Source organism: Taudactylus pleione, unplaced genomic scaffold (genome assembly GCF_031769625.1).
Source record: "Taudactylus pleione unplaced genomic scaffold, aTauple2 ptg000179l, whole genome shotgun sequence".
NCBI classification, from domain to species: domain Eukaryota; kingdom Metazoa; phylum Chordata; class Amphibia; order Anura; family Myobatrachidae; genus Taudactylus; species Taudactylus pleione.
Genome location: NW_028284581.1, coordinates 30,359,546 through 30,385,455, shown reverse-complemented (window position 1 = coordinate 30,385,455; position 25,910 = coordinate 30,359,546). Strand labels below are relative to the sequence as shown.

Genomic DNA, 25,910 nt, shown 5'->3' with positions numbered 1-25,910 from the left:
TTCAAAAGGCAGACCAGAACCCATTTCCTGATACTCCTTAAATACCAACATCCTCCTATCAGTCTTAATAATGACATGATTGACATATTAAAAAGCCAATCACAGGGTGGAAAAAATGACCTAGTTCAGACTGAATATATTGTATCCCTTGGAAAAACCTGAATTAGATACAATTTAGTAACTATGCTGTTAATACGATATCATTTAGTTGATAACTCAATATATCTCCTACTCCATTCCACTATATATATTATATTAGAATTCAATAAATGTTACTATCTATTAACATAAATAAAAATTAATACATCATAAATAATTATTTTTATTTTTAATTATAAATAAATGTAAATATATCAATGTTAATCCAACACCATAAAATGTATAGTAGTGTATTGTTCAATATCTTAAATAATAACTATCCTAATTAAATAAGATTTTTTAATTATATATGTTATTAATAAAATAACTACCACCTATTAATAAAAATCCATCAGTCTGCATGTATCCACTCATGCACATGTATAATAATACCCATACATGTGTGAATACTTATATAGATATAAAAATATAAAAATCTCTTCATAAATCAGTGCTGTAAGTGACTAGTGTATAATAATAAAAACCGTTCTACTGATACTAAAATATAAATGTGTACTTAATTATAAAGTGATATATAAAATATAATATAATAATGTGATTATAACACTTATATCTCTATATTCAAAAATAAATTTAAATGTAATGTGAAACCATCAATAATTGTGAAAAAACTATGTAAAAAACAAACGTGTTATACTGTGATAAATCGAAACATAAATAATTATACTCCATATTATAATATAAAACTAATCCACTATGACTAGTATAGCCAACCATTCAATATAATAATGGAATGTCCTATGATGTAAATATCTCTTAAATCATCCAATAGTCTCCAAATGATATCAATATAGATTTACAGGAACATAGAATAGTTAATACTCTCATTCATTCCTTTCGGGTGTATGCTATCCAAGAGAAAAATCCACCTAGTTTCTCTACGTAGCAATTCCTGCACTAAATTGCCTCCTCTCAGGCCAAGCTGCACTTTCTCAATACCAAAGACTTTCAATCCACCACTATCACCTTGATGATGTCTTAAAAAGTGTCTGGCCACACTAGTCAGGGTTTTCATTCTCTCCACATCTCTTCTAGCATTTCTAATATTATAGACATGCTCCAGAACCCTGGTCTTTAATTGTCGTTTCGTCATGCCTACATATAATTTCTGACAGGGACAAATAAGACAATATATTATTCCATGTGTAGAGCAATTGAAGAAATCACCAATCTTCCAGTTTTTACCAAATTTGTCTACGACCTGTTCTTTCTTGATCATATAAGTACAGGCGCTACAATGTCCACATTTGAATGTGCCTATAGTTTTTGTTATATTCTTGATCTTCTTCTGTCTTAAGAAGTGACTATGTGACAAATGATCTCTCAGATTTCTGGATCTTCTCCAGCTCACCTGGATTTGTTCTCCTATATGTTGGGCCAAGTCATCATCAGTTCTTAATACATGCCAATGTTTTTGTAAGGCCTCTTTTATTTCTTTCCACTGATTACAATATGTACCAATGAATCTAATAGGCTGTGACTCTTTGGAATTCTCTTTATTCTTGGGATAGATCAGACAATCCCTCTTAGTCTTCCTGGCTTCATAATATGCTTTTTTTATGATAGTATTGCTGTATCCTCTCACCTTAAGTTTAGACCCCAGTTCTTCAGCTCTCTTCTCAAATGTACTATCCTCAGTACAATTTTGCCTCATTCTTAAATACTCCCCTCTGGGAATATTATTTTTTGTGGCAGGAAAATGTGAACTTTGAAAGTGCAGTATACTATTCGTTGCCGTAGGTTTCCTATAGATGTCTGTTGTTAATTTACCATCTTCATTAATTTGGATGGTTAGATCCAAAAAGTTCACTTTTACCTGGTCTATTTCTTAGGTCAATTTCAAGTTAAGCATATTGATGTTTAATTTGTCTATAAATTCCTCCAGGATATGTTGTTCACCTTCCCAGACAATCAGAACATCATCTATATACCTCAGCCACAGCAGTACGTTATCAGTATATCTCATATTCTCTTCAATTAAAACCACCTCACGCTCCCACCAACCCAAATATAGATTGGCATACGTCGGGGCACACGTCGATCCCATAGCTGTGCCCCGCACCTGCAGATAGTACCGCTCATTGAACGCGAAGTAATTTTTAGTTAGGATAAATTTCAACAATTCCAAGAGAAAATTGTTAAATTCATTATCTCTCTCCATGTCGAGAAAATACTTGACTGCTCTCAATCCATATTCGTGGTTGATACTGGTGTATAGGCTTTCAATATCACAAGTCGCCAAGATAGTATGTTCTTTCACAGTTACATTCTCAATCTTCCCCAAGACATCCAAGGTATCCCTAAGATAAGATATCAATTGGGTGACATGTTTCCTAATGTGCTTATCAATAAAAATACTCACTTTCTCACCCAGGCTGTTAATTCCTGACACTATCGGTCTTCCTGGAGGTACTTTATCACTTTTATGCACCTTAGGCAACATGTAAAAGGTAGCAATTTTAGGATTGTCAACCCACAAATAATCAAAATCATCTTTAGTTAAGATCCCTTCCTTATATCCTTTTGTAATCAAATTCTGATACATAATAAGGAAGTTCTGTGTGGGATTGAAAATTAACTCTTTATAGCAAGAGACATCTCTCAATTGTCTGTATGCTTCATCCAAGTACATGCCTTTAGGCCATAGTACAACATTGCCACTTTTGTCTGAAGGCTTAATTTCGACATCATCCCATTCCTGGATTTCTTTCAATGCTTGATACTCTTTTTTATTCAGATTATACGTTCGCTTAGATTTCTCTAAGGAGATTTTGTCCATCTCCCTCGAAACCAACTTGAGATATGTCTCAACTTGTGGACATATCTTTATATCAGGTATAAAGGTGGATTGTTTTTTCAAAATCGGTCTCTTATCCCATGGTTCTGATGGCTCACCCGAACTCTCTTGTAATAACTCTTCTAGTGTTTCTATTGCATTACATTCTTCTATAGACATGTTGGTCTCTTTATCATATGGATTTCTATTCTTAAAAAACTTATAAAGGAGTAACTTTCTCACAAAGAGATTAAGATCTTTTTCAATTTCAAATCTGTTAATATTACTGGTGGGAGAAAAGGACAATCCTTTGTTCAAGAGGGAAATATGTTCTTCTTGTAATACTTTATCTGACAAATTGATAATTCTCAAATTGTCTGTGACCTTCCTTAGTATTTGTGATTCCTCCTCTGTCGTTTCGGAGCATCCTCCCACTTTTTCTTTGTTTCTTTTCATTTTAGATCTCTGACCCCCTCTCCGTATCTTCTTTCTCTTAGGGCTTCTTCTATAGTGTCGCCACCCTTACCTAAAAAATTCCGTCTACCAAACGATGTTCCTGCAATCTCACCATCAGAGGAATCAATTTCAGAGGTGGTATAATTCAATGATATCTCCTGTTTATCTCTCATCCTCTTATTTGTATTCAACCATTTAAATACCTGGTTTTGGGCATAGTAATTTTTATCTCTAGAAAATTTTCTTTTTTTCATTTCTATAATATCTTTTTCTGATTGATCTATCTCATTCTTAAATTTTTCAAAAGTTTTTTGAAACTTCTCTATCCCTTCAAATGCTTTGAGTTTTTCTCCCAATGTTTCAACCTCTTTGGTATATTTCTCCAACAATATGGTGTCATGCTTAACTATTATCTGCATTATTTCCTTTGAGCATTTAAGTAATACTGCTTCCCATTCCTTCTGTAGTTCCTCCATCGCTAATTCATATGCTGGAAACATTTTGGGTCTTAGCCCGCGTGGTGTTAAATTGTGTTTAAGATAGCTTTCCGTGGTTGTTTTATTCCAAAATAATTTGGTTTGTTTAATCCACAGATGTTTCAATCTGTATAAATCATCTAACCAATTCTCAGCAATTCCTAGTTGTACATTATCCCAAGAAAGCTCATCTTTATTCCCATACATTTGGGTATGTCTGTTTCCTATTTCATGGCAAATACTGAAGGTGGGATTACTCATGATTGTAAAGGACACTTTAGTATTTTAATCTATATTAGAGTAGGGTTCGGTATTTTTAGTTATATATTGGATACAGGTACTGGTCTTATATTCTTGATGTATCAATACATATATCTCACTCAATAGTGATCACTGCTGCTTACAATAAAAATACACAATTTAAATAACACCTCGTGCTGTACCCTATATACTGTGATAGAACAGTTCATCAATAACTTCAAACACAAGGAAGGGAAAAAATGGAATAACGGGTCGCACCAAGGCTATTATATTTGCAGAATTACCCTGTTAATGGTCTGTATATCTCTTAATTATTTATTATCTTCAGGGGTGCAATTCTGGGATATAACCATATTACATAAACCGCGAGAGAGAAAAAAGAATCCCCATATGAGTGCACTGATTCTTGCAATTAATCAACTTAAAATATAACCTTTATTAGAATAATTTAATAACCACTTAGTGGTAAGAGTAAAAACGCAACAAAATATACAACAAAAAACAGATTTAAAATAGTATGTAAAATACTAATAGGTGCTCAGTCATGTGTGGTCTAATTGTAGGTACTCAATGGTATGCCAAATATGTTGACTATAATCAATATGTATTGGTGCCTAATAATAAGTATGAAAATAAATAATAATAATAATACATAAGTAGGTCACCTAAATGTTTATATGTCCCTCAGTATCGCATATATATTAGCTACCTGTATGGAGTGCATAATGCATGAGCTAACAAGCTCTCTTAAAGTATTTATTATAGTCTGATATACAGGTATGACATATATAAAGATCTTCCCACAGTATCAATATATTATATTAATCCATAATATGGACATGCAAAGAGTACTGCATGGCTACCTATTATTAAATATCCGGGACTCATGTAACGAGTCTATTATGATGAAAGGCTGCCGCGTGTACTTGCAGCACGAGCGGCTTTACAGCTGGATCCCGCACTCCCTCTGCCGCGTATACTGGCAGGGTGAGCGGCTAGTCAGCTAGAGCCCTTGTTCCCTCTGCCTCGTGTACTGGCAGGGAAAGTAGCTAGTCAGCTGGAGCTGGAGTCATAGTGGATTAGTTTTATATTATAATATGGAGTATAATTATTTATGTTTCGATTTATCACAGTATAACACGTTTGTTTTTTACATAGTTTTTTCACAATTATTGATGGTTTCACATTACATTTAAATTTATTTTTGAATATAGAGATATAAGTGTTATAATCACATTATTATATTATATTTTATATATCACTTTATAATTAAGTACACATTTATATTTTAGTATCAGTATAACGGTTTTTATTATTATACACTAGTCACTTACAGCACTGATTTATGAAGAGATTTTTATATTTTTATATCTATATAAGTATTCACACATGTATGGGTATTATTATACATGTGCATGAGTGGATACATGCAGACTGATGGATTTTTATTAATAAGTGGTAGTTATTTTATTAATAACATATATAATTAAAAAATCTTATTTAATTAGGATAGTTATTATTTAAGATATTGAACAATACACTACTATACATTTTATGGTGTTGGATTAACATTGATATATTTACATTTATTTATAATTAAAAATAAAAATAATTATTTATGATGTATTAATTTTTATTTATGTTAATAGATAATAACATTTATTGAATTATAATATAATATATATAGTGGAATGGAGTAGGAGATATATTGAGTTATCAACTAAATGATATCGTATTAACAGCATAGTTACTAAATTGTATCTAATTCAGGTTTTTCCAAGGGATACAATATATTCAGTCTGAACTAGGTCATTTTTTCCACCCTGTGATTGGCTTTTTAATATGTCAATCATGTCATTATTAAGACTGATAGGAGGATGTTGGTATTTAAGGAGTATCAGGAAATGGGTTCTGGTCTGCCTTTTGAAAAAGCACTGCGAAACGCGCGTCAGGCGTTTGATGTGCCAGTACTAATGTGTCTTAAAAATGTTGCCTTATAATATGTTGATGGAGATCGAAATTAGCTAAATATTGTCATTATATGTCCCACGTTATGTACGATACTAGTTGATTTGTTGTGGAGTTGTCAGCCGCACTACGCTGCAGAGTCAGTGCGGGCTCCAGCTGACTAGCTACTTTCCCTGACAGTACACGAGGCAGAGGGAACAAGGGCTCTAGCTGACTAGCCACTCACCCTGCCAGTATACGCGGCAGAGGGAGTGCGGGATCCAGCTGTAAAGCCGCTCGTGCTGCAAGTACACACGGCAGCCTTTCATCATAATAGACTCGTTACATGAGTCCCGGATATTTAATAATAGGTAGCCGTGCAGTACTCTTTGCATGTCCATATTATGGATTAATATAATATATTGATACTGTGGGAAGATCTTTATATATGTCATACCTGTATATAAGACTATAATAAATACTTTAAGAGAGCTTGTTAGCTCATGCATTATGCACTCCATACAGGTAGCTAATATATATGCAATACTGAGGGACATATAAACATTTAGGTGACCTACTTATGTATTATTATTATTTATTTTCATACTTATTATTAGGCACCAATACATATTGATTATAGTCAACATATTTGGCATACCATTGAGTACCTACAATTAGAGCACACATGACTGAGCACCTATTAGTATTTTACATACTATTTTAAATCTGTTTTTTGTTGTATATTTTGTTGTGTTTTTACTCTTACCACTAAGTGGTTATTAAATTATTCTAATAAAGGTTATATTTTAAGTTGATTAATTGCAAGAATCAGTGCACTCATATGGGGATTCTTTTTTCTCTCTCGTCATTATAGAGCTCGTTAGTGAGTTATGTGTCAAGCCATAATCTATGTCATACTTATGTTAAATCAATTCTTAAAGGGAGCATAACCGAGGAGAGACCATGGGTTTAATAAAGACTTCCTTAAGACAGTTTATTTTTCTTATATATGTTCCATCGTGGATTATCTTGTTAATGCCTTTGTGTTGAGATTATAAACTAATGGCAATCTGTCAATTATTCATTAGATTTATTTCAAATTAGGACAAACCAGAACCAGTAATGATTAAATTAATAAGGGATACTGCTTTTCCAGCTTGCATCAAGCCTAACAGGTGGTCGAGTATCATGAGTTTGAAGACACAGTCAGTAGTTAGGTATCCAAGCTAAATCTGCCCATCCATGAGTACCTAGTTTAACAGATTTTAAGAGAGATTTGAAAGCAATTACTGGTAGTAATGGGAGATCAGAGTAGACAGACTGTCCATGGCAGTGTGGATGCTGGAGAATTGGAGGAAAAATGGTGGTTCCAAAAATAATAAAAATTATTTTTTATTTTCAAACTAAAGGAATGGTCTGGTGCCCAATGGTTTGTTGACCACTGACAGGTACTGTGTTACGCTGCCTGTCTTTGTATTTCACCTATCCATCTTATATACAACTTTCCAGTATAAATTCACATTGTTTCATAAGATGAAGGAAGCTGAGCTAGTAAGATGTCCTACAGAGGTACATGTTGGGGTTTATGTACCTAAAGTACCTCAAAGGTGAACATGTGACTACAGGTCATGTTCTAAAATCAATTAACTTGTCATACTTATACTGTACCTTTGGTTAGCCTCTTCAAGGCAAATCATAGGAAAGTGCCTCACTTTTTTGTTTATCCTCATTTTATGAACATTTCCAACATATGAATACTACAGTTTTTTTAACAGTTCCCAAATATTTATTTTAATATCACAGTACAATGATGAAATACTGACCTAAAGTTATGCAAGTGTCTTGTGGGACCAATGAGAACAAATTGTTCTTAAATTGTTCATCAACTTTTAAGTGTATATGACCCTAGAGTCACTATAATAAAAGCATTGCTCATGTTGCTACTTTATAACATAGCAATAAATCAAGCTAGTTTGACATATGTGTCTTACATGATCAAATAATAATAAAAATCCTTTGACCTAGCTAACACATTGTATAATGAGATGGTAAATGTGAGAGATGTTTTACTTTTACCTTGTCATACAGAATCTATGCATTCCTATCTTCAAACAAGGGCAATAAGGAAGAAAGGTTAAGCCAACCAAAGCTATTTTATCTGGGCAGAAACGTGATAATGTAGCATGGTTTGGAATTAGTTTGCTTTTAACTGTTGGATATTTATTCATAGATCATTATTCAATAAATGGAATTGCTACAAATTGGAGTTTCAGTTTTGAACAACATCCAGTACATAATAAAAAAAGATAAAACTTGTAACAAATTGAGTAAATGTACTTTATGTTTTAATCACAAAATACCTTTTAAACAAGTTTTATTGTGAAGCATCTATGAAAGATTTACTAATTAATTAATTAATAACACTAATATGTTAGTGAACAGAATGGTAACATTTCTGATAATTGAAACAAATACTAGAAATGTTCCTGCAAAAGAAGGGTAGCATTCATAAGTGATCTTGGAAAATTTGTGTTTTGGAAATTAAATTTTGTACAACAAATTCAGTAATAAAAATTCTATGGACCAATTGTTACAAATCATCACTGAGATGTGTACTGTAGGGTTTAGATGCTGGAGGCATTATTGCATGAAAAGTGGTGTTAGATGTGTAATGATTAGCAAGGGTTCATTAATAAATAACGAGAATAAAATGAACTAGCTTAAGTGCATGAGTTGCATAGGTTGGGGATTATACACAGGGAGAATTACTCTTTTTCATATTAAAAAAAGCAATAAAGCAGCATGTTAATGCGGATATTTATGTTTATTTATTAATTATTTTTGCCACTTACTAATATAGTGCATACATATTCAGCAGTGCTTTACAGAGAATATTTGGCCATTAACATCAGTCTTTACCACATGGTCATGCAAACACATACACACTAGGGTTAATTTTCGTTCTGAATCAACTAACCTACCAGTATATTTTTGGAGTGTGGGAGGAAACCAGAGTACCTGGAGGAAACCCACGCAAGCACAGGGAGAATATACAAACTCAACACAGTTATGGTTAATTTAGTTAATTTCGTTAGATAAGCAGGTTGGCTTTGTTTCTGAACACACCCACACTTTGGAGTTTCAAGTAGAACAGAGTCCCACCTTGGATCACTTTTGGATTCACAGTGGAACAGATTGCTGGCTCAGATGTTTCCTTAAGTTCAGAACTCAGATTTAAAAACTGGACTTGAAGGTGGTTGTGCCAAAAAACATGGGATTCTGTGCATGGGATGCAGTCAGGAAGCCGACAGTTGAAATGCCAACTGCCGGCCTCCCGTCTGTGTAATCCCGATGAGACAAATAATAGGCGTCGAAATCCTGATGCCTATCATTATCCCTATGCTGGGAGCCCAGGGGGGGAAGGGTTAGGTTAGGGTTTCCTGGGGGGGACTTAGGGTAAGGCACCCCCCTCGGGAGAGTTAGGGATAGACACCCCTAGGGGGAGGTTAGGGATAGGCACTTCTTGGGAGATTTAAGTTTAGGCTTTGGGGAGGGGGGATAGGTTTAGGCACTTAGAGGGGGGTTAGGCACTAGGGGGGGAGGTTAGGGTTAGGCACTCCTAAGGGAGGTTAGGGTTAGGCACTCCTAAGGGAGCATTAGGGTTAGGGGGGGAGAGGGTTAGGGATAGTTACCATACTTACTGATCAGGATTTTCAGTGGTGTTGGTCTTGCGGCGTCAGGATTTGAACTGCCAGACATAGGTCCAGCGGTCATTCATTCCGATCGACCATGCACATCTCTAATATATATATATATCTGTTAGACTGCACAGAGGGAACAAAAATCGTTACTCAGAAGCATCAGGATTATACAAATTGAATAAAATTACATACATCCTTATAACCAAATACACTCATTACCATGTGGAATGCCGGTCCCCTCAGCTACAAGCATCAGGCTGTGTCTTCTGATAACTTCACCACTGTACATCCAATTGAAACAATAAACAAAGTAAACAATTGGCTATTAAATTGAATGTTTGTGGGAACTGAATGTGGATACTGAATGATTTGGATGTAGGGAGTAAAAAATAAGTTGGAACCCAGGGTGTGTGTGGTTAGGTACAGAGTGGGATGGGTGCGCCACATTACTGCTCAAATTTTAAGTTGCATAGTTTGCATGTGTGTATTCCAGTGAGCACACAAATCTGTGAATTAAAAGCTCCACCATTTTATGAGTGACAACAATCTTACTCCATAAGAGTGCTGAATTTGCAGCTTACCACAGGATGTGATGGCACACTACATCTGTATTGTGCAACTAACCACAGGGTGTGATGGCATACCACATCTGTATTGTGCAGCATACCACAGGGTGTGATGCCAAACCACATCTATGTTGTGCCGCTATCCAAAGGTTGTGCTGGCATACCACATCTGTATTGTGAAACTAACCACTGGATGTGATGGCATATCACATCCGTATTGTGCAGCTAACCACAGGGTGTGATGGTATATCACATATGTATTGTGCAGCTAATCACATCATATCTTATTTTGCAAGGAACATAGATCCCAGAAAAATGCCTTGTTTTATTTTTCTCAGAAGGTTTTTAATTTTAAGAATAATTTAATTACATAAAATTAACTTAAAATGTATAAACAGAAACTGTAAATGGCACCCCTTGTCTCTTAAGCTGCTCCTGTTGGTGTCATTGTCTGTTGAGCACATGTAATTGCCACAGTTCTGCTCTAGAAAAAAAGGAAATAGTTATGCTTCACTGCTTTGTTTCTGGAGCATGCCCAGCTGGAGTAATGGCCACTGAAAGATGGTTATCCTACACTGGTGGTGTTGCCTCTATTGCAACATGCCTTGCTGTTACATGTAGCATCCACAAGGTAACCATTCTATTATTTAACTATTGATGGTTATTTAACAAGCATGTGTAATGGAAGCAGTAAAGTTGTACATGTGCAAGAAGCTCTGCTGCAGATACTGCTTCTTTGATGGTCTCCATTAGCAACTTTTATACAGAGGCCTCTTTCATTCTGATGTGGCTCGATAATTGATTGCCCTCATATTGTAGTATGTATCTGAACTTTATATCTGTAGCCTGTATCCTTAACAGTTAGCCGAAATCTGTATCACTGGATGTCTTATGCTGAACATTCATGTTATTTTCTACAAATTCTCTGTAGCCTTTAACAGAGTAGTGTCTTTTAACTGATCTGGGGCAAATATATATATTCTTACTTCAAGATTAGGCATACAGTCAACTGGTTCACCAACATTTCCTACTTCAGTAGGGCGTACATCATTCTGCATATCACTGCTGCTCTCTTCATTTTCTGACTCCCCAATCCTGCTTGGAAAAGGGAACACTTTAGACTCTGGGAACATTCCAACTGCTACTATATAAGAAACATTAATGAGCAGGTCTGGTTTATTTACTTCTGAAACAAATTGGGTTTCCCACAGCTTCCAGAAGTGGGAAAAATCTCTCCCTAATATAGCATCAAATATCAAATAAGGAGCTAACACTACAGTGACGACCATAGGACCACAAAGTGTTTTTATGTTCACTTCAGCAGTGTCATAATGCTGAGTATCCCCATGGATACAGGTTACACCACAAGTTTTTCCCTGATATTTTTTGTGTCTCACTAGCTTGACTTTTACAAGAGTAACCAGGCTACCAGAATCTAGCAAAGACTCTACCTGTTTGCCTTATACAGTAATTATACACATTTGTTTATCTGGCTTAACATGTTGGTCTGCAGTGCCGGCTAACTGAGCAAAGAAAGATACTCCTCGAGTCACATAAACAGTATCACATTGCATAGGTTCAGAGGTACAGTACTGTAAGTGGAAAATTTGCAGAAAACATGGACCATGCTACGACATCTAAAACATCTGATCATATTTTTACTAATTCTTTTATGAGGTTGGGAACCTTTCTAGTACAGCTGTCCAATCACCAGGTTCCAAGCCTACTGCCTCTGGATGTTTAAGTTCATTCCACTAAAAGCACTCTTTTTCCGTGGAACAGTTATACAAAAATTAACTGGAGATCACCATTGCAGGACTAGGGGCTGTTGCATTATTCTCAACACTTTCCCCATTCTCCACATACCTCGCTATAATTTCCACCAGCTGGTCTGCTGTTTTAGGGTCCCCATAGCTCTCCCACTTGCATAGAGCGAAGTCAAAATCAATTTTTTTTGTTTATCATGGTCCTTGGTATCAATAAGGCTTAAGTCAAAATATGCTTTTTGTGGTTCCCCTGACAGGAAAGATGCCAAAACTGATTTTAGGCATACTTTCTCTCTCCTCTGTTCTTTCAAAAGTTGTTAGATAAACTTGAACATCCTCACTCTTTGTCAACTTTTGCAAAAAATGATTAGCAAGTATGGAGCTAGTTGTGACTAGATTCTGTGGCTGACTATATAACTTATGGAATTCATATGTGTCCCTTATTAAAGGGATAATCTGACAACCCTACTGTAGTTGTGACATCCTGGGAAGTATTTCCAGAAAGTGCTGCCAGCTGCTGCACCACCTCTTTCAAGGCTTAGCTGTCTTGGTGCTGCTGCTTGTAGGTTTCCTCAGCATCCATTTGTTGTTGCCTTCGGAGTTCATCGATGGGTAATTGCTGTAGAAACTAAATGTGTTCTGTGCTTTTTAATGTCAGATTTCAATGATGAGCGCTATTAAATTAAATTATGTGTATAGACACTGATACTGATTAAAAAAGGTGTTTAAAAAATTGTTATAAAAAAAAGTAGGAAAGAAATTGTGTAAGTTCCTGTTTTAGGATTTGATTGTGGAAACCAGTGGTCCAGAGAAGAGGCGAGCTTGGCCGGGGGGCAGGGTGACAGATGCCCCCCAGGTTGGTCCCATTTTTAGCACTTTGGGCTGACGGCTGGTCCTTGCAGAACTGCAGAATGGGCTGCACCCAGCAGTGCTTAGAAATACTGCAGACATGTGGACCCACCCACTTTAGGCACCAGCTCTAGTCTCTCCTCCCCTGCCTGCTTTCTAAGGTCAAGCGGCCATGCTCATTAACCGCCTGTCCAAGAGAAGATATGCTAGGCAGTACTGCAGTGCGCCTGGCCCTAGCAGTCCCCTTACTGCTTTTAGTGCATGGCTGAAGGGGCACCAAGAGGGAGGCTGGAGGGGCTGACACCGCTCCCTCCTCCTACCTAATACCTATCAGCATGCAATGGAAGACTGCTCACTGCTACTAATCAGGAGCAGTCTCCTCTGTCTGTGTGGGAGGGGGTAGTGATCACACTGATCTTGCCCCCCCAGAGTTTTGCTGTGCAAAAATATTTTTTTCCCCGATGGGGCATTGCCATGCCTCTACAAATAGACCATGTCCCCTTCAGCTTTCTACCGCCCTAATTTTACATGGGACAGTAGCTGGCTTCCTTTTGTGTCCTGTACCAGCTTAGTACTCCTGTCCCTGGTTCCTCCTGACCCTGGCTCTCCTCTAGTACCCAGAATCCCTCCTCCTCCTATGCCAGCCTACTACTCCTGTGCCTGGCTCTCCTCTAATACACAGCACCCCACCACCTCCTATGCCAGCCTATTTCTCCTTTCCGTGTCTCCTCCTGTCCCTGACTCTCCTCTAATACCCAGCACCCCTCCTCCTCCTCCTCCTGTCCCAGCCTACTCCTCTTGTCCCTAGCTATCCTCTTATGCCTATTACCCAGCGCCCCTCCTCCTCCTCCATTATCAGCCTACTCCTCCTGTGTTCGCAACTCCGCTTCCTACTCATCAAGAAGAAGACCAGCCATAAGGAACTGCAGCCAGAGTCAGAGCACTGCCGCCCCCATCCAGTTCACATAGAATAACATAAAGGTAACATAAAAAGCCATACAGTCTACACACACACACATACAGTATATATATATATATATATATATATAAATATCGATAGATACAGTATATATACTGTACAGTATATATAACACGCATGTATATGATACACATTATGCACACACACTTACTATGCAGGAGCTGTAGGTTGTAGATGAGGGCGGGACTGATTGACATTAGGCCCATCCCTTGCAGCAAAATGTGAAAGACTCCTCCGATATGCTGGGGAAGTAACTCTCTGGGACAACTGTTATCATTACCACTATCTCTGTGAGTTACATTTTGTAAATAGCAGGGATAATCATGTTGGAAGGTATAGTGTTGCACTAATCCAATGCTTTATTCAAAGAATCAAGCATTTTGCTTTTAATTCTGATGACATACCTGTGGATGGTATTCCCAGAACAGGGAGTACCACCTTGATACTGTAGTTAAAAATTAGGGCTGCCACTCATGGGCCAGTGCTATGAGCATGCCCCCCCAGGCTAAACTTTTTCAGCCAGTCCCTGGTCCAGAGCCAGTGATGTAGGATATAGTGGTAAATTGAGATGTCCCTAAACTTTCCTTACCTAATCTCCTGCCAGTCTGGATCAGCTATGTTCCTCTCCCAGTCACAGTCGGGAGGGTATGTGTGTCTGGGGATGATGTCACTTTCCTCTGTGCTGTAAAGTAGAACAAAAATAAACAAAACATAAAAGTAAATCCTGACCTGTCTGGCTCTAAACAAAATGATTCCCTTTCTCAGAGAGGATGGACTTGGCATTCCTCTCACAAAACAGAAGTCTTTAGCATTCAGTGTTTCTCAACTGGCCTCTGACTTGTTCCCCAGGCTGTAAGAGACTGACTACAGAGACTGACACCCCCTTACTACCAGCCTCTCACAGGTAGTCTGGCAATCAAGGCTGCTAATAAGCTTCTGTCTACCAGACAGAAAGTAAAAAGCTGGGACATCTATATCCAGTGTTTTTGTGTCAATATATAATATGAATACTAAATACAGAATCATTTGTCATCATTAATAACCCATTAAGATAATTATAAGCCACTATTAGTTGCTTAGTACTATGCCAACAATAATGGTCATTCATTACATGCTATAAATTATGAGACAGCAATAAAGTACAATTATATTTCAGTAATATTTATTATATACCAGTTATAATTGTTATAGACAGCAATGTGCCATCTGCAATGCCTAGTTATCAAGTTTCAGTATTAGTTGTTCAGTTATGTACCAGACATAATTCCACTTTTTGTTTTGTTTTGCTGATAATTCCACTCATGATAATAGGGACTAACTCATCCACCTCCTCGTCTCTACTGTCCTTTGCTTTGTTTGCCATTGCTGTCTACACCGACTCTTTCCATGTCCCAGTGCTTTACACCCTATGTGGATACACTGAATGACATACTGGTGTGCTTCTTCAACTTCTTATCAACCGCCTACTGCAAGCCAAATAGATACTGACACTTCAGACAAGGAAGATAAATGATAGGAGTGAGAGATACAGAGACTTTTAAATGCTAAATTAGATTGCCTTAAAGCCTTTGCAAGATTCTTTATGCACTGCTACTTGCATACTGAATATGGCACTACCCCGGGTGAGGCACTCACTTCATTGTATAATACATGTGTGCTCGAAATTTTGGAATGTTTGTATGTGAGCAAGACATAAACCTATACAATATTTAATCTTTCCAAATTTTAATGTGTGTACACACTTATCTATCAACTTTTAATGAACAGTATAATTAATTTAATATGTTCTCTTACTAACAATCCTAATATAGCACATCACTGTTCACTATACTTAATATCCAGGGGTGTAAAATATACATCAATACAGAAATAAATAATGAAGTCCTTGAGATTTGATTGATTAGTTTAAACCCTTAGCTGTGGTTAGTCAGAAGGAGTGTTGTTGCCTTTGACTAATATCTGCAAAGATTCCACTGTGAATACTATAATACTAATCCTGAAACAAAAGCAAGACCAATCAAATAATAAAGATAAATTAACATGCTGAACTAAAATGTGTGTAACCAGCACAGTGATGTATTATGTTAGTAGATATGGTCAATGAGGTGACTTTTTTCTCTAGTAAATGCAAACATCCCCAAATTAGAAAGCACAAAGGTTTGTTCTGTATACCCAGAGTTATGCTGTTTGGATAATAACAAAAAGTATAACCTACAAAGTAGCTACTGTTGGAGTGTTTGTACAACTAATACAAATTTATTATTGACAATTTTTTTTGTATATGACATCTCAAAGAACAAATATGGAAAATAAATAGAGACAAAAGTAATTATATAATATTACTTACCAGGGGGATATTAAGATAGGAAGGGGCCCATGTGCAGTCTCAATCCAGTGCCCCCTTCTCTCTATCTGGTGACCAGCAGCTCACTGAGCACAGCAGTAAGCTCCGGGCACTAATTGACTCTAGTGCTGTGCTAGAGTCTACTGGACATGTTCAGGTCTCTGGGGAAATGATGCGGCAGTCATTTTCCCAGCAATTTCCCTACTGTGCAAATCACCAGGAAAATGGCCACCGTGCCATTTTGCCGGTGATTTGTACAGTGTTGCTACCGCTGATTTGGGACTCTGGAGAGGTAAGTATTGAATAGATGGGTGCAGGTTGTGCGGCATGGGGCCCCTTGGACCCAGGGGACCATGTGCACCGCATACCATGCACCCATTATCACCCCTGCTACTTACAGTATGTCTAAAATACTTGTGAATAAGGGCTGTATCCAATTAGAGGCAATAATGCGAAAACTTAATGTGTGTGAAGTTTTCAAACACTTCGGGTCTTTTGGTGCGATCATTTTGTGCCTTTTGCCTATGCGTGCTTCAGTTTTTCACACTACCCTATTACAAAAGATTCATCCGAAAACTTTTGGTTCTGTAGCCTTTAAAAAGTACAGCAGAAATTGGGTAAATCTGTCTGTACCCCATAGAAAGGCAAACTGAGATAGGTAAACAATATAGAAGTGTACTAGTAGCCCTAATAAAAATATTTGCAGTTCTTAAATTGTATCAAATGGCTGTTATATACATTTTTCTATAACATTGAAAAAATGGTAAAAAGCTATTTTTGGGGGGCCAAAATAAATGCTGTATTTAAATTGTGGTACATTACAATGGATGCAAATAAAATTTTGTGTCATTTATGGCAGCCACATGCAATGTTTAAAACACATGTCCTATCCATACAGTCCCCCAAAATAATCGACCCAATAAACCTATTTTAGGGATTTTCCACTTGCTCTGAGATAATGAAAAGTTTTCACCGCTTATTGACTATGGAGAACTTGCATGTGCGAAAACCGCGGAAATAGGATTGCACAATGCGCATTTTTGGCAAAAAGTCTGCACAAGTGTAAACTTTTCACAAAACTGCGGCTTATTGTAGTTAATTGGATACGGCCCAGAGTCTACTAAATTTTTATATTGTTCATAAATAAGATCATGCAAATGGTATGTGCATATACATGATATTTTAAAAGAAAACAGAGCATTTAATTTTTATTAACATTTATGAAATTATAAATAGGGGTATAGTAAATGCTTATGGCCTGCTAAAACCCCTGATTTATATATGCATATATGTTTGTTTACTTGCTCTATATTTTTACTTTATTAAGCAGCTTACTGATGATTTTTTAATCAAAAGACAGTTTCTAATATTAGTTAATGCTTTCAATACAATATACAATTTCAACAGTACTATGTATGCACGAGAACAACTTATTTGCCTACAGACAGTATTTATTTTATATTTAATTGTAAGCAGACAATTGCTTAACCACAAAGACTTGAAATAAGGAAATGGAGAAAAGATAAAATATACATTTTAAGGAAATTAATTTACAAATTACCCTCTAAGGAAATACAGAACTTTTCCATAAAATGAAAATTTTCATATTGTTTATGTAGAGAGGAGAAAAAAAATATCATCTAATTTGAATTTGTCAGGAATTGTATGCATTTAATTGGTCATTAACTTGCAACTAATGTTTCAAAATTCTCTATATATTTTAATCACCCAACAAAATCAGTATGCCCTGGCCTAATCTAACAAACAAATGTTCTAAATTATGTCATTATAACTTAGTATTTGTGACAAAGGGTGCTGGCATTACAGCTTAGCTGAATTTTTATTATGCAACAAACAAACATAACTCTTTTTTGTTCAAGGTAACAGAACTGCAGAACATCAAAACTATAACACGACTGCCTCGAGAGACCAAGAAACATGCGGTAGCAATTATCTTTCATGATGAGACTTCAAAGACATTTGCCTGTGAGTCAGGTAAGCAATTACTACAATATTTGCTGTACAATAAACTCCAGTTGGGTCTAAAACATAAATTATTATATTTACACAGAGGACTTGTACATATAAAAAGTATATTTCTTTTTTTTTTCTTTTTAAAATTGCAATAAAATTAATCTATTATCCAATACTGGTATCAGAAAATTATTTTCTTAACCTTTTGTCAAAAACCTCAAAAATATAATTATGTTCATTCACTTTGCTTAATGATTTTTGCAGAATAGTGCAACAATGCAAGACTTTTTTGCACTCTGATTTTGGTTTTGTTCTTATGCCTGTACTTTTTTTTCTGGATTTTTGTTCTTGCAACCATCAAGTACGTAAGGATGACAATTTATTATATAGCTCTAGTCCTTAAAAAAAATATTACGTGTCAATTTTCTAATCACTTCAATTGTAGGCTATAGTATGTTGATACTTGGAAATTAACTATAACATAATTTTTATGGTAAACAGTGTAAAAAAAATAAATCTTGTAATTTACTATAATGGCACATGGTAAGTGGTAGGGTTTAGGTTTCTTTTATTGGCTTCTGGTTTAAATCTATGGAAGAGCGAAGCTACTTTAGCTAATGTATGAGAAGAGGAGGGTTGAATTAGTCATGATGAATTTTAAACTCTGTGACCTTGTCTACTGGTGAATAGCTTATGTGAATTGGTAAATGTTTTGTGTTTGTTAATAAAGATTGTTGTGGGCGAGGGGTTCTATGAGTAACTTGTCTTTGGCCTATTGGTTTCCTTAGGGAGTGTTGGTAGTCTATAATTCTTAGGATCTCTTCTTGTCACAGTGTCTTTGTTGCCTCTCAGGTTTCCCATCCACCCGGTCCAAGTTCTAATTCAAGGCTCATGTGTTTTGGGTTTTGTGGTGATTGTATGGTTTAGCTGGTGGTGTAGAATGGTTATTGTTAAGGTATAGTTAAAATTGTGGTTTGGGGTGTTCCCTCCCTTAGCTTGGTGATGGTGATGACCCTGGACAGGTTTGGTGACATTGTTCTTATCGATGGGTACAAGTTGCTTCTAAGGGAGGGTGGTTCACCAATGAATGTTCCATATGTGTGTGATGTTTTCTTCCTGTTCTTGCATTTGGCACCATACTTTCCTTATACCCTTTACCCCACCTTCATTTTTATGTTAATAAAATTTGACCATTTGTTTCACCAATATATGTGTTTGTCTCTTTATTTTACTAAGTTTTATTGTAAAGTAAGGGTTTCATCAATGGATATCAACCATTAGGGCATTTATAGGTATTGTGATGACTTGTTTATCAACAGAAAATAAAAAAAAATATTTACAGTTATTTTATAAGCAACTATCACAGAAAACAGCCAATGTAAACATTCCCATGTAAAATATACACCAAATTTATAGTTTCCTTCCAAACCAAAATTGAGGGCTTTGACTTCTCTTTGCATTTAATTTTAATACTGTCTAGTCCCTAAAATGGCATTATCATATGTCAAGAAGTCCAGGAAGATCAGCACTGTATTTAAGTGTACATTTAGTAATCAATGTGCAATTAGCTATTATCTGTCTTACTCCAACAGGCACATTAGGCAATACCATATATCTGATTGGTTACTTAGTTACTAGATTTTAATGAACATTTTAGTAAATAAATACAATGGTAGTAAATAACAGATAGTAACTCTAGTGCATTAATAACATTAAAATCACATTATCAAACCTACAAAGGAGATGAACAAAGAACTGCATATAAACTCCTGAACAGCTGTAAGCTAAGACATGATTTTATCATAGCACAGCCATATACACAAAAGAATATCAGAAGCATTGACACAACATACACCGACTCCTTTGGGAGATGAAACTTTGGATTTTTACCATGTCAGCAGTGGCAGGGCAAGTGGGGTGCGTGCCCTGGGCACGTGGGACCAGCGGTGCGGGGGGGCACCGCCGGCCACGCTACCAGCCCGCCCTACTTAGCCAGTGTAGCGCCGACCACAGTGAGTGCCGTCAGCGCTACACATTTACACAGGACCGGCACTAGGCTTCCAGCGCTGGTCCTGTGCTGCACAGCTGGACCCATTCCCTCCCACTGAGTGCTTGCTCAATAGCGCCAGGAGGAGGGTGGCAGGTGGGCTCAGACTGTGCATAACACACACATCGACGCCAGCACTGGCGGTGATGTGTGTGTTAATCAGCAGCCAATGAGAGTCAGACACTGCAAGAACCAGGCTTCCGTCCAGCTCCTGCAGTGATAATGGGAGAAACGTCATGATGTCTCTCCCATAATGCAGAGTGGCCCAGCCCGGGAGGATGGACGTACAGACAGCGGTGGGAGCAGGAGCGTGGATACAGGTAAGTATTTTTCTTTTGTTTCATTTTAGTGTGTATGTCGGGGGGGGCGTGCTCTATTACAAAGAAGGGGACTACTACTTGGGGCACTACTGGGGGGGATACTACTGTGGGCACTGCTTCAGGTGGGGGGGACCAGTACTGGGGACTACTACTGGGTGGGGGATACTACTGGGGGCACTGCTTTGGGGGGGACCACTACTGGGGACAACTTGGTGGGGATACTACTGGGGTACTGCCTCGGGGGGGGGACCACTACTGGGGGATACTATTGGGGATACTACTGAGGGCACTGCTTCAGGGGGGGACCACTACTGGGGGGATACTAATGTGGGCACTGCATCGTGAGGTACCACTACTGGGGACTACCACTGGGGGGGATACTACTGTGGGCACTGCATCATGGGGAACCACTACTGGGGACTACCACTGGGGGGGATACTACTGTGGGCACTGCATTGTGGGGGACCACTACTGTGGACTACTACAGGGGGCACTGCATCAAGGAGGACTCCTACTGGGGGAACTATATAAAGGGCACTGTATAGGAGGGACTACTACTTTGGGCACTACTTGGGGCACTATATAAGGGGCTCACTACTGGGGGCACTGCACAGGGGGGTCCACTACAGGGGGCACTGAAAAGGGAGGACCACTACTGGGGGCCTGTATAAGGGGAACTAATTGGGGCCTGCATAAGGGGGACCACTACTAGAGGCACTGCATAGGGGGGAGACTGTATAAGGGGCACTGCATTAAGGTGCAAATGAAAGAAATGTTCCCAATGACAAGAAAGGGGTGTGTGTCATGTTGACACGCCCCATTTTTCAGTGGCCACACCCATAAGGGGGGCTCCATTTTCAAATTTGCCCTGGGCTCTAAATACCCTAGTTACGCCACTGCATGTCAGCATTAATGATATGCTACACGTATCATGCTTAATTAGCCTTTCATCAGGACCTTGACATTAAACAAAGTCTTCTCATATTCCATGACCCATTATTTAATCTCTTCATTAACCAATTATGATTTAACAGTAGCATACAGGACCGCTAAACCACCAAATTAAAAAGTTCAAATAACATTATATGTGTAAAATATATTCAATTCAGTTCAATGTTAAACTAGCTTCCCAATTTATTTGCATCAAAATGTAAAGTATTATCTTAACCTGCACATATTTAACTTGCTGTCTTGATTAGAATGGATACAGGTCAAAAAGCTAAAACAACGTCAGTAACTGTTTAGCTTCAGCTGGTGGTATTTCTACTGAGAAACTCTGAGTCTCAGAATTACACTTTAATTTACTTTAATCAAATATTGTTATTACTTCTTTCACACACTTATAATTACTCATATTAGCTTATGACTTTTATGTAAGATATATATAAAAGCGTTATTCACCTATATATTAATCAACTGTTAACGTCATGTATTTTTCAGTTACTTGTTAGAAATTTCAGAGATACTACATCATCTTCTTCACTTCATTTCTATGTACTTTCTTGAAATAAAGTCAGCTGGCAGCTATCCTTTATATTTATTCTAAAACTTCACTTATCTCTAAAATGTGCATTTTCCTTATATAGACTATGAAATAACTAAAACATTATTTTCAAAATTTCATATATTTTATTATCACTTATTAATATATATTTAGCCTTAAAATATATTTTGTATATTAGATATAGTTATTGCTTTATACCTGCCAGTCCTGCAACTATACATTATTAATGTGTGATCAAATATAATCAGTCTAAATAAACAGATATAATAAATAAGCAACACAATAAGTATAGGTATTTATTTCAGCATTATGTATGTATGTATGGTGTAATGGTTAGAATTACTGCCTCACAGCACTGAGGTCATGGGTTCGATTCTCACCACGGCCCTACCTCTCGGAGTTTGTATATTCTCCCTGTGCTTGTGTGGGTTTCCTCCGGGTACTCCGGTTTCCTCCCACACTCCAAAAATATACTGGTAGGTTAATTGGCTCCCAACACAAAGTAACCCTAGTGTGTATGTGTGTGATGAGGTGATAGGGAATATAGAGTGTAAGCTCCACTGGGGCAGGGACTGATGTAATTGGCCAAATATTCTCTGTAAACACTGCGGAATATGTGTATGCTATATAAATAACTGATAATAAATAATAAATAAATATATATATATAAATAAAAGAACACAGCGCCAGAAGATAGCAGATATCCTCACTATATTAAACAAGGAGAATTCCTTCTCTATAGAAACTGTTCCGTCAGATAAACATATCTAGGTCATATTTGCTAAAAATATATACCTTTCTAAATGTAAAAAGCATACAGTTATAACACTCCCCTATAGTGTGGGTGTCAGCTCTAACAGAAGAATTACAACAGTGGTGATCTGTTGTTATTAGACTTGTGAAAAAATTGAATCTGTTAAAAACGCCTTCCTTGAAGATGTCTGATTGGCAGATGAAATGCGTTGGATGCTCCTCTTACCTTTCATGAACTCACTACTATTTTATCAGATAAGCCGCAGCAATTCTTTTTATTAAGAAAAATATACTAACATATATGTCAATTTTATAGTGTTTATTTGTGTATGCTCTAATATATGTATCTATAGCAGATGTGTGATTGTTGTGCACATCACAATATTTTTGCACAGCAGTATTTATTCAATATATTCTTATTTTTATTTTTTATTGCTTTAAAATAAATTGTGATTTTTATATATATGTTTTAGTCAGAGCTAAGTTTTTTACTCTTACATCACTTGCACTCTAGTAGGTTGTTACATTGATTTATATTTATTAACTGAGGTTTTTCATGATTGCACTATGCACTTTCTGGTTATACTTACATAAGGAATCCCCACCTACCTCAATTATTATTTATGCACAGCACTTTGTTTAGCACATAGGCGCTTTTAACAGATTAAATTTTTTCACATATATATATATACAGCCAGGTCCATAAATATTGGGACATTATCAGAATTTTCATATTTTGGCCTCTATTCACCACCACAATGGCTTTGAAATGAAACAAACAAGATGTGCTTTAACTGCAGACTTTCACATTTAATTTGAGGGTGATTACATCCAAATCAGGTGAACGGTGTAGGAATTACAATGGTTTCTATATGTGTCTCCCACTTTTTAAGGGGCCAAAAGTAATGGGACTATCACCTCAAAAGCTATTTCATGGACAGGTGTGGGCTATTCCCTCATTATTTCATTATCAATTAAGCAGGTAAAAGGTCTGGAGTTGATTCTAGGTGTGACATTTGCATTTGGAATCAGTTGCTGTTGACTCTCAATATGAGATCCAAAGAGCTGTCACTATCAGTGAAGCAAGCCATCATTAGGCTGAGAAATCAAAACAAACCCATCAGAGAGATAGCAAAAACATCAGGTGTGTGCAAATCAACTGTTTGGAACATTCTTAAAAAGAAAGAAAGCTAAGCAACACCAAAAGACCCAGAAGACCACGGAAAACAACTGTGGTGGATGACAGAAGAATTATTTCCCTGGTGAAGAAAAACCCCTTCACAACAGTTGGCCAAATCAAGAACACTCTCCAGGAGGTAGATGTATATGTGTCAAAGTCAACAATCGAGAAGACTTCACAAGATTGACTATAGAGGGTTCACCACAAGATGTCAACCATTGGTGAGCCTCAAAAACAGGAATACCAGATTAGAGTTTGCCAAACAACATCTAAAAAAGCCATTACAGTTCTGTAAAAACATCCTATGGACAGATGAGACAAAGATCAACTTGTACTAGAGTGATGGGAAGAGAAGAGTATGGAGAAGGAAAGGAACTGTTCATGATCCAAAACATACCACCTCATCAGTGAAGCATGGTGGTGGTAGTGTCATGGCGTGGGCATGTATGGCTGCCAATGGAACTGGTTCCCTTGTATTTATTGATGATGTGACTGCTGACAAAAGCAGCAGAATGAATTCTGAAGTGTTTCGGGCAATATTATATGCTCATATTCAGTCAAATGCTTCAGAACTCATTGGACGGCGCTTCACAGTGCAGATGGACAACGACCCGAAGCATACTGCAAAAGCAACCAAAGAGTTTTTTAAGGCTAAAAAGTGGAATGTTATGCAATGGCCAAGTCAATCCCCTGACCTGAATCCGATTGAGCATGCATTTCACTTGATGAAGACATAACTGAAGCGAAAATGCCCCAAGAACAAGCAGGAACTGAAGACATTTGCAGTAGAGGCCTGGCAGAGCACCACCAGGGATGAAACCCAGCATCTGGTGATGTCTATGCTTTCCAGACTTCAGACTGTAATTGCTTGCAAAGGATTTGCAACAAAGTATTAAAAAGTGAAAGTTAGATTTAGGATTGTTTAGTTTGTCCCATTACTTTTGGCCCCTTAAAAAGTGTGAGGCACATATAGAAACCATTGTAATTCCTACACCGTTCACCTGATTTGGATGTCATTACCCTCAAATTAAATGTGAAAGTCTGCAGTTAAAGCACATCTTGTTTGTTTCATTTCAAAGCCATTGTGGTGATGAATAGAGGCCAAAATATGAAAATTCTGACAAATATTTATGGACCTGACTGTATATATATAAACTGTGATGTAGATACATTAACAATATTTTTGTTTTTTGGGATCAAATTGTGAATCCCATGCTATGTTTTTCTTTTAAGTTTAAAATAGATTTAATCTGATATTTGCACTGGTGGTGAACTAACTTTTTGGGACTTACAAATTAATATTACTGATGATATTACCTGATTCCAGGAACTCGGGGCAGGCACCCACTACTTGGAACTCTGTAATTAAAACCACTAAAGACTCAGAACAGTGGTAAGCTAGACTGTAATCAAGAAGTCAAGACCCAGGGCCCGATTCAGACCTGGACGCTAAGCCACGGATGCACGCTATGGGCGATTGTTGCCCGTCTGGGTATGCATCGCAGTGGACGTGTGCGAACCAGTCATTGCAATTGGAAATCATGCACTCTTAACACAAAGCCTGAGCGCTACTTTGAGTGGCAGATAGTGCCGTTTGTGGGTGGTAACGGGAAGGTGCTTATAAATGGGGGAGTGGTGCTGCGAATGCAGGCGTGTCTAGCCATCAAAACTGAGTTTTACAGGTTGCATAATTAACATGGAAGCGTCATTGTACACGTCACTTGGTTGTATTTCAGCCTGCAGTTTTCGCAGTGCTTGCGGTGGGGTAGGGACTTACTCAAGCGCTGCATGCAGCTTTGATTGCTCTCGATGGTTCTGATTAATCATACACTTCCTGAGGATGACGTGTGTT

General features: G+C 37.2%; 1 protein-coding gene across 1 annotated transcript in view; it reads left to right on the top strand.

Moving 5' to 3' along the window:
- Positions 1–25,910, top strand: part of DOK6 (docking protein 6) — a 355,747-nt gene that overhangs the window by 8,658 nt on the left and 321,179 nt on the right. The window contains exon 3 of the mRNA XM_088475936.1: positions 18,161–18,275. Within this exon, the coding sequence (XP_088332062.1) occupies positions 18,161–18,275 (115 nt within the window). The remainder of the gene's footprint in view (positions 1–18,160; positions 18,276–25,910) is intronic.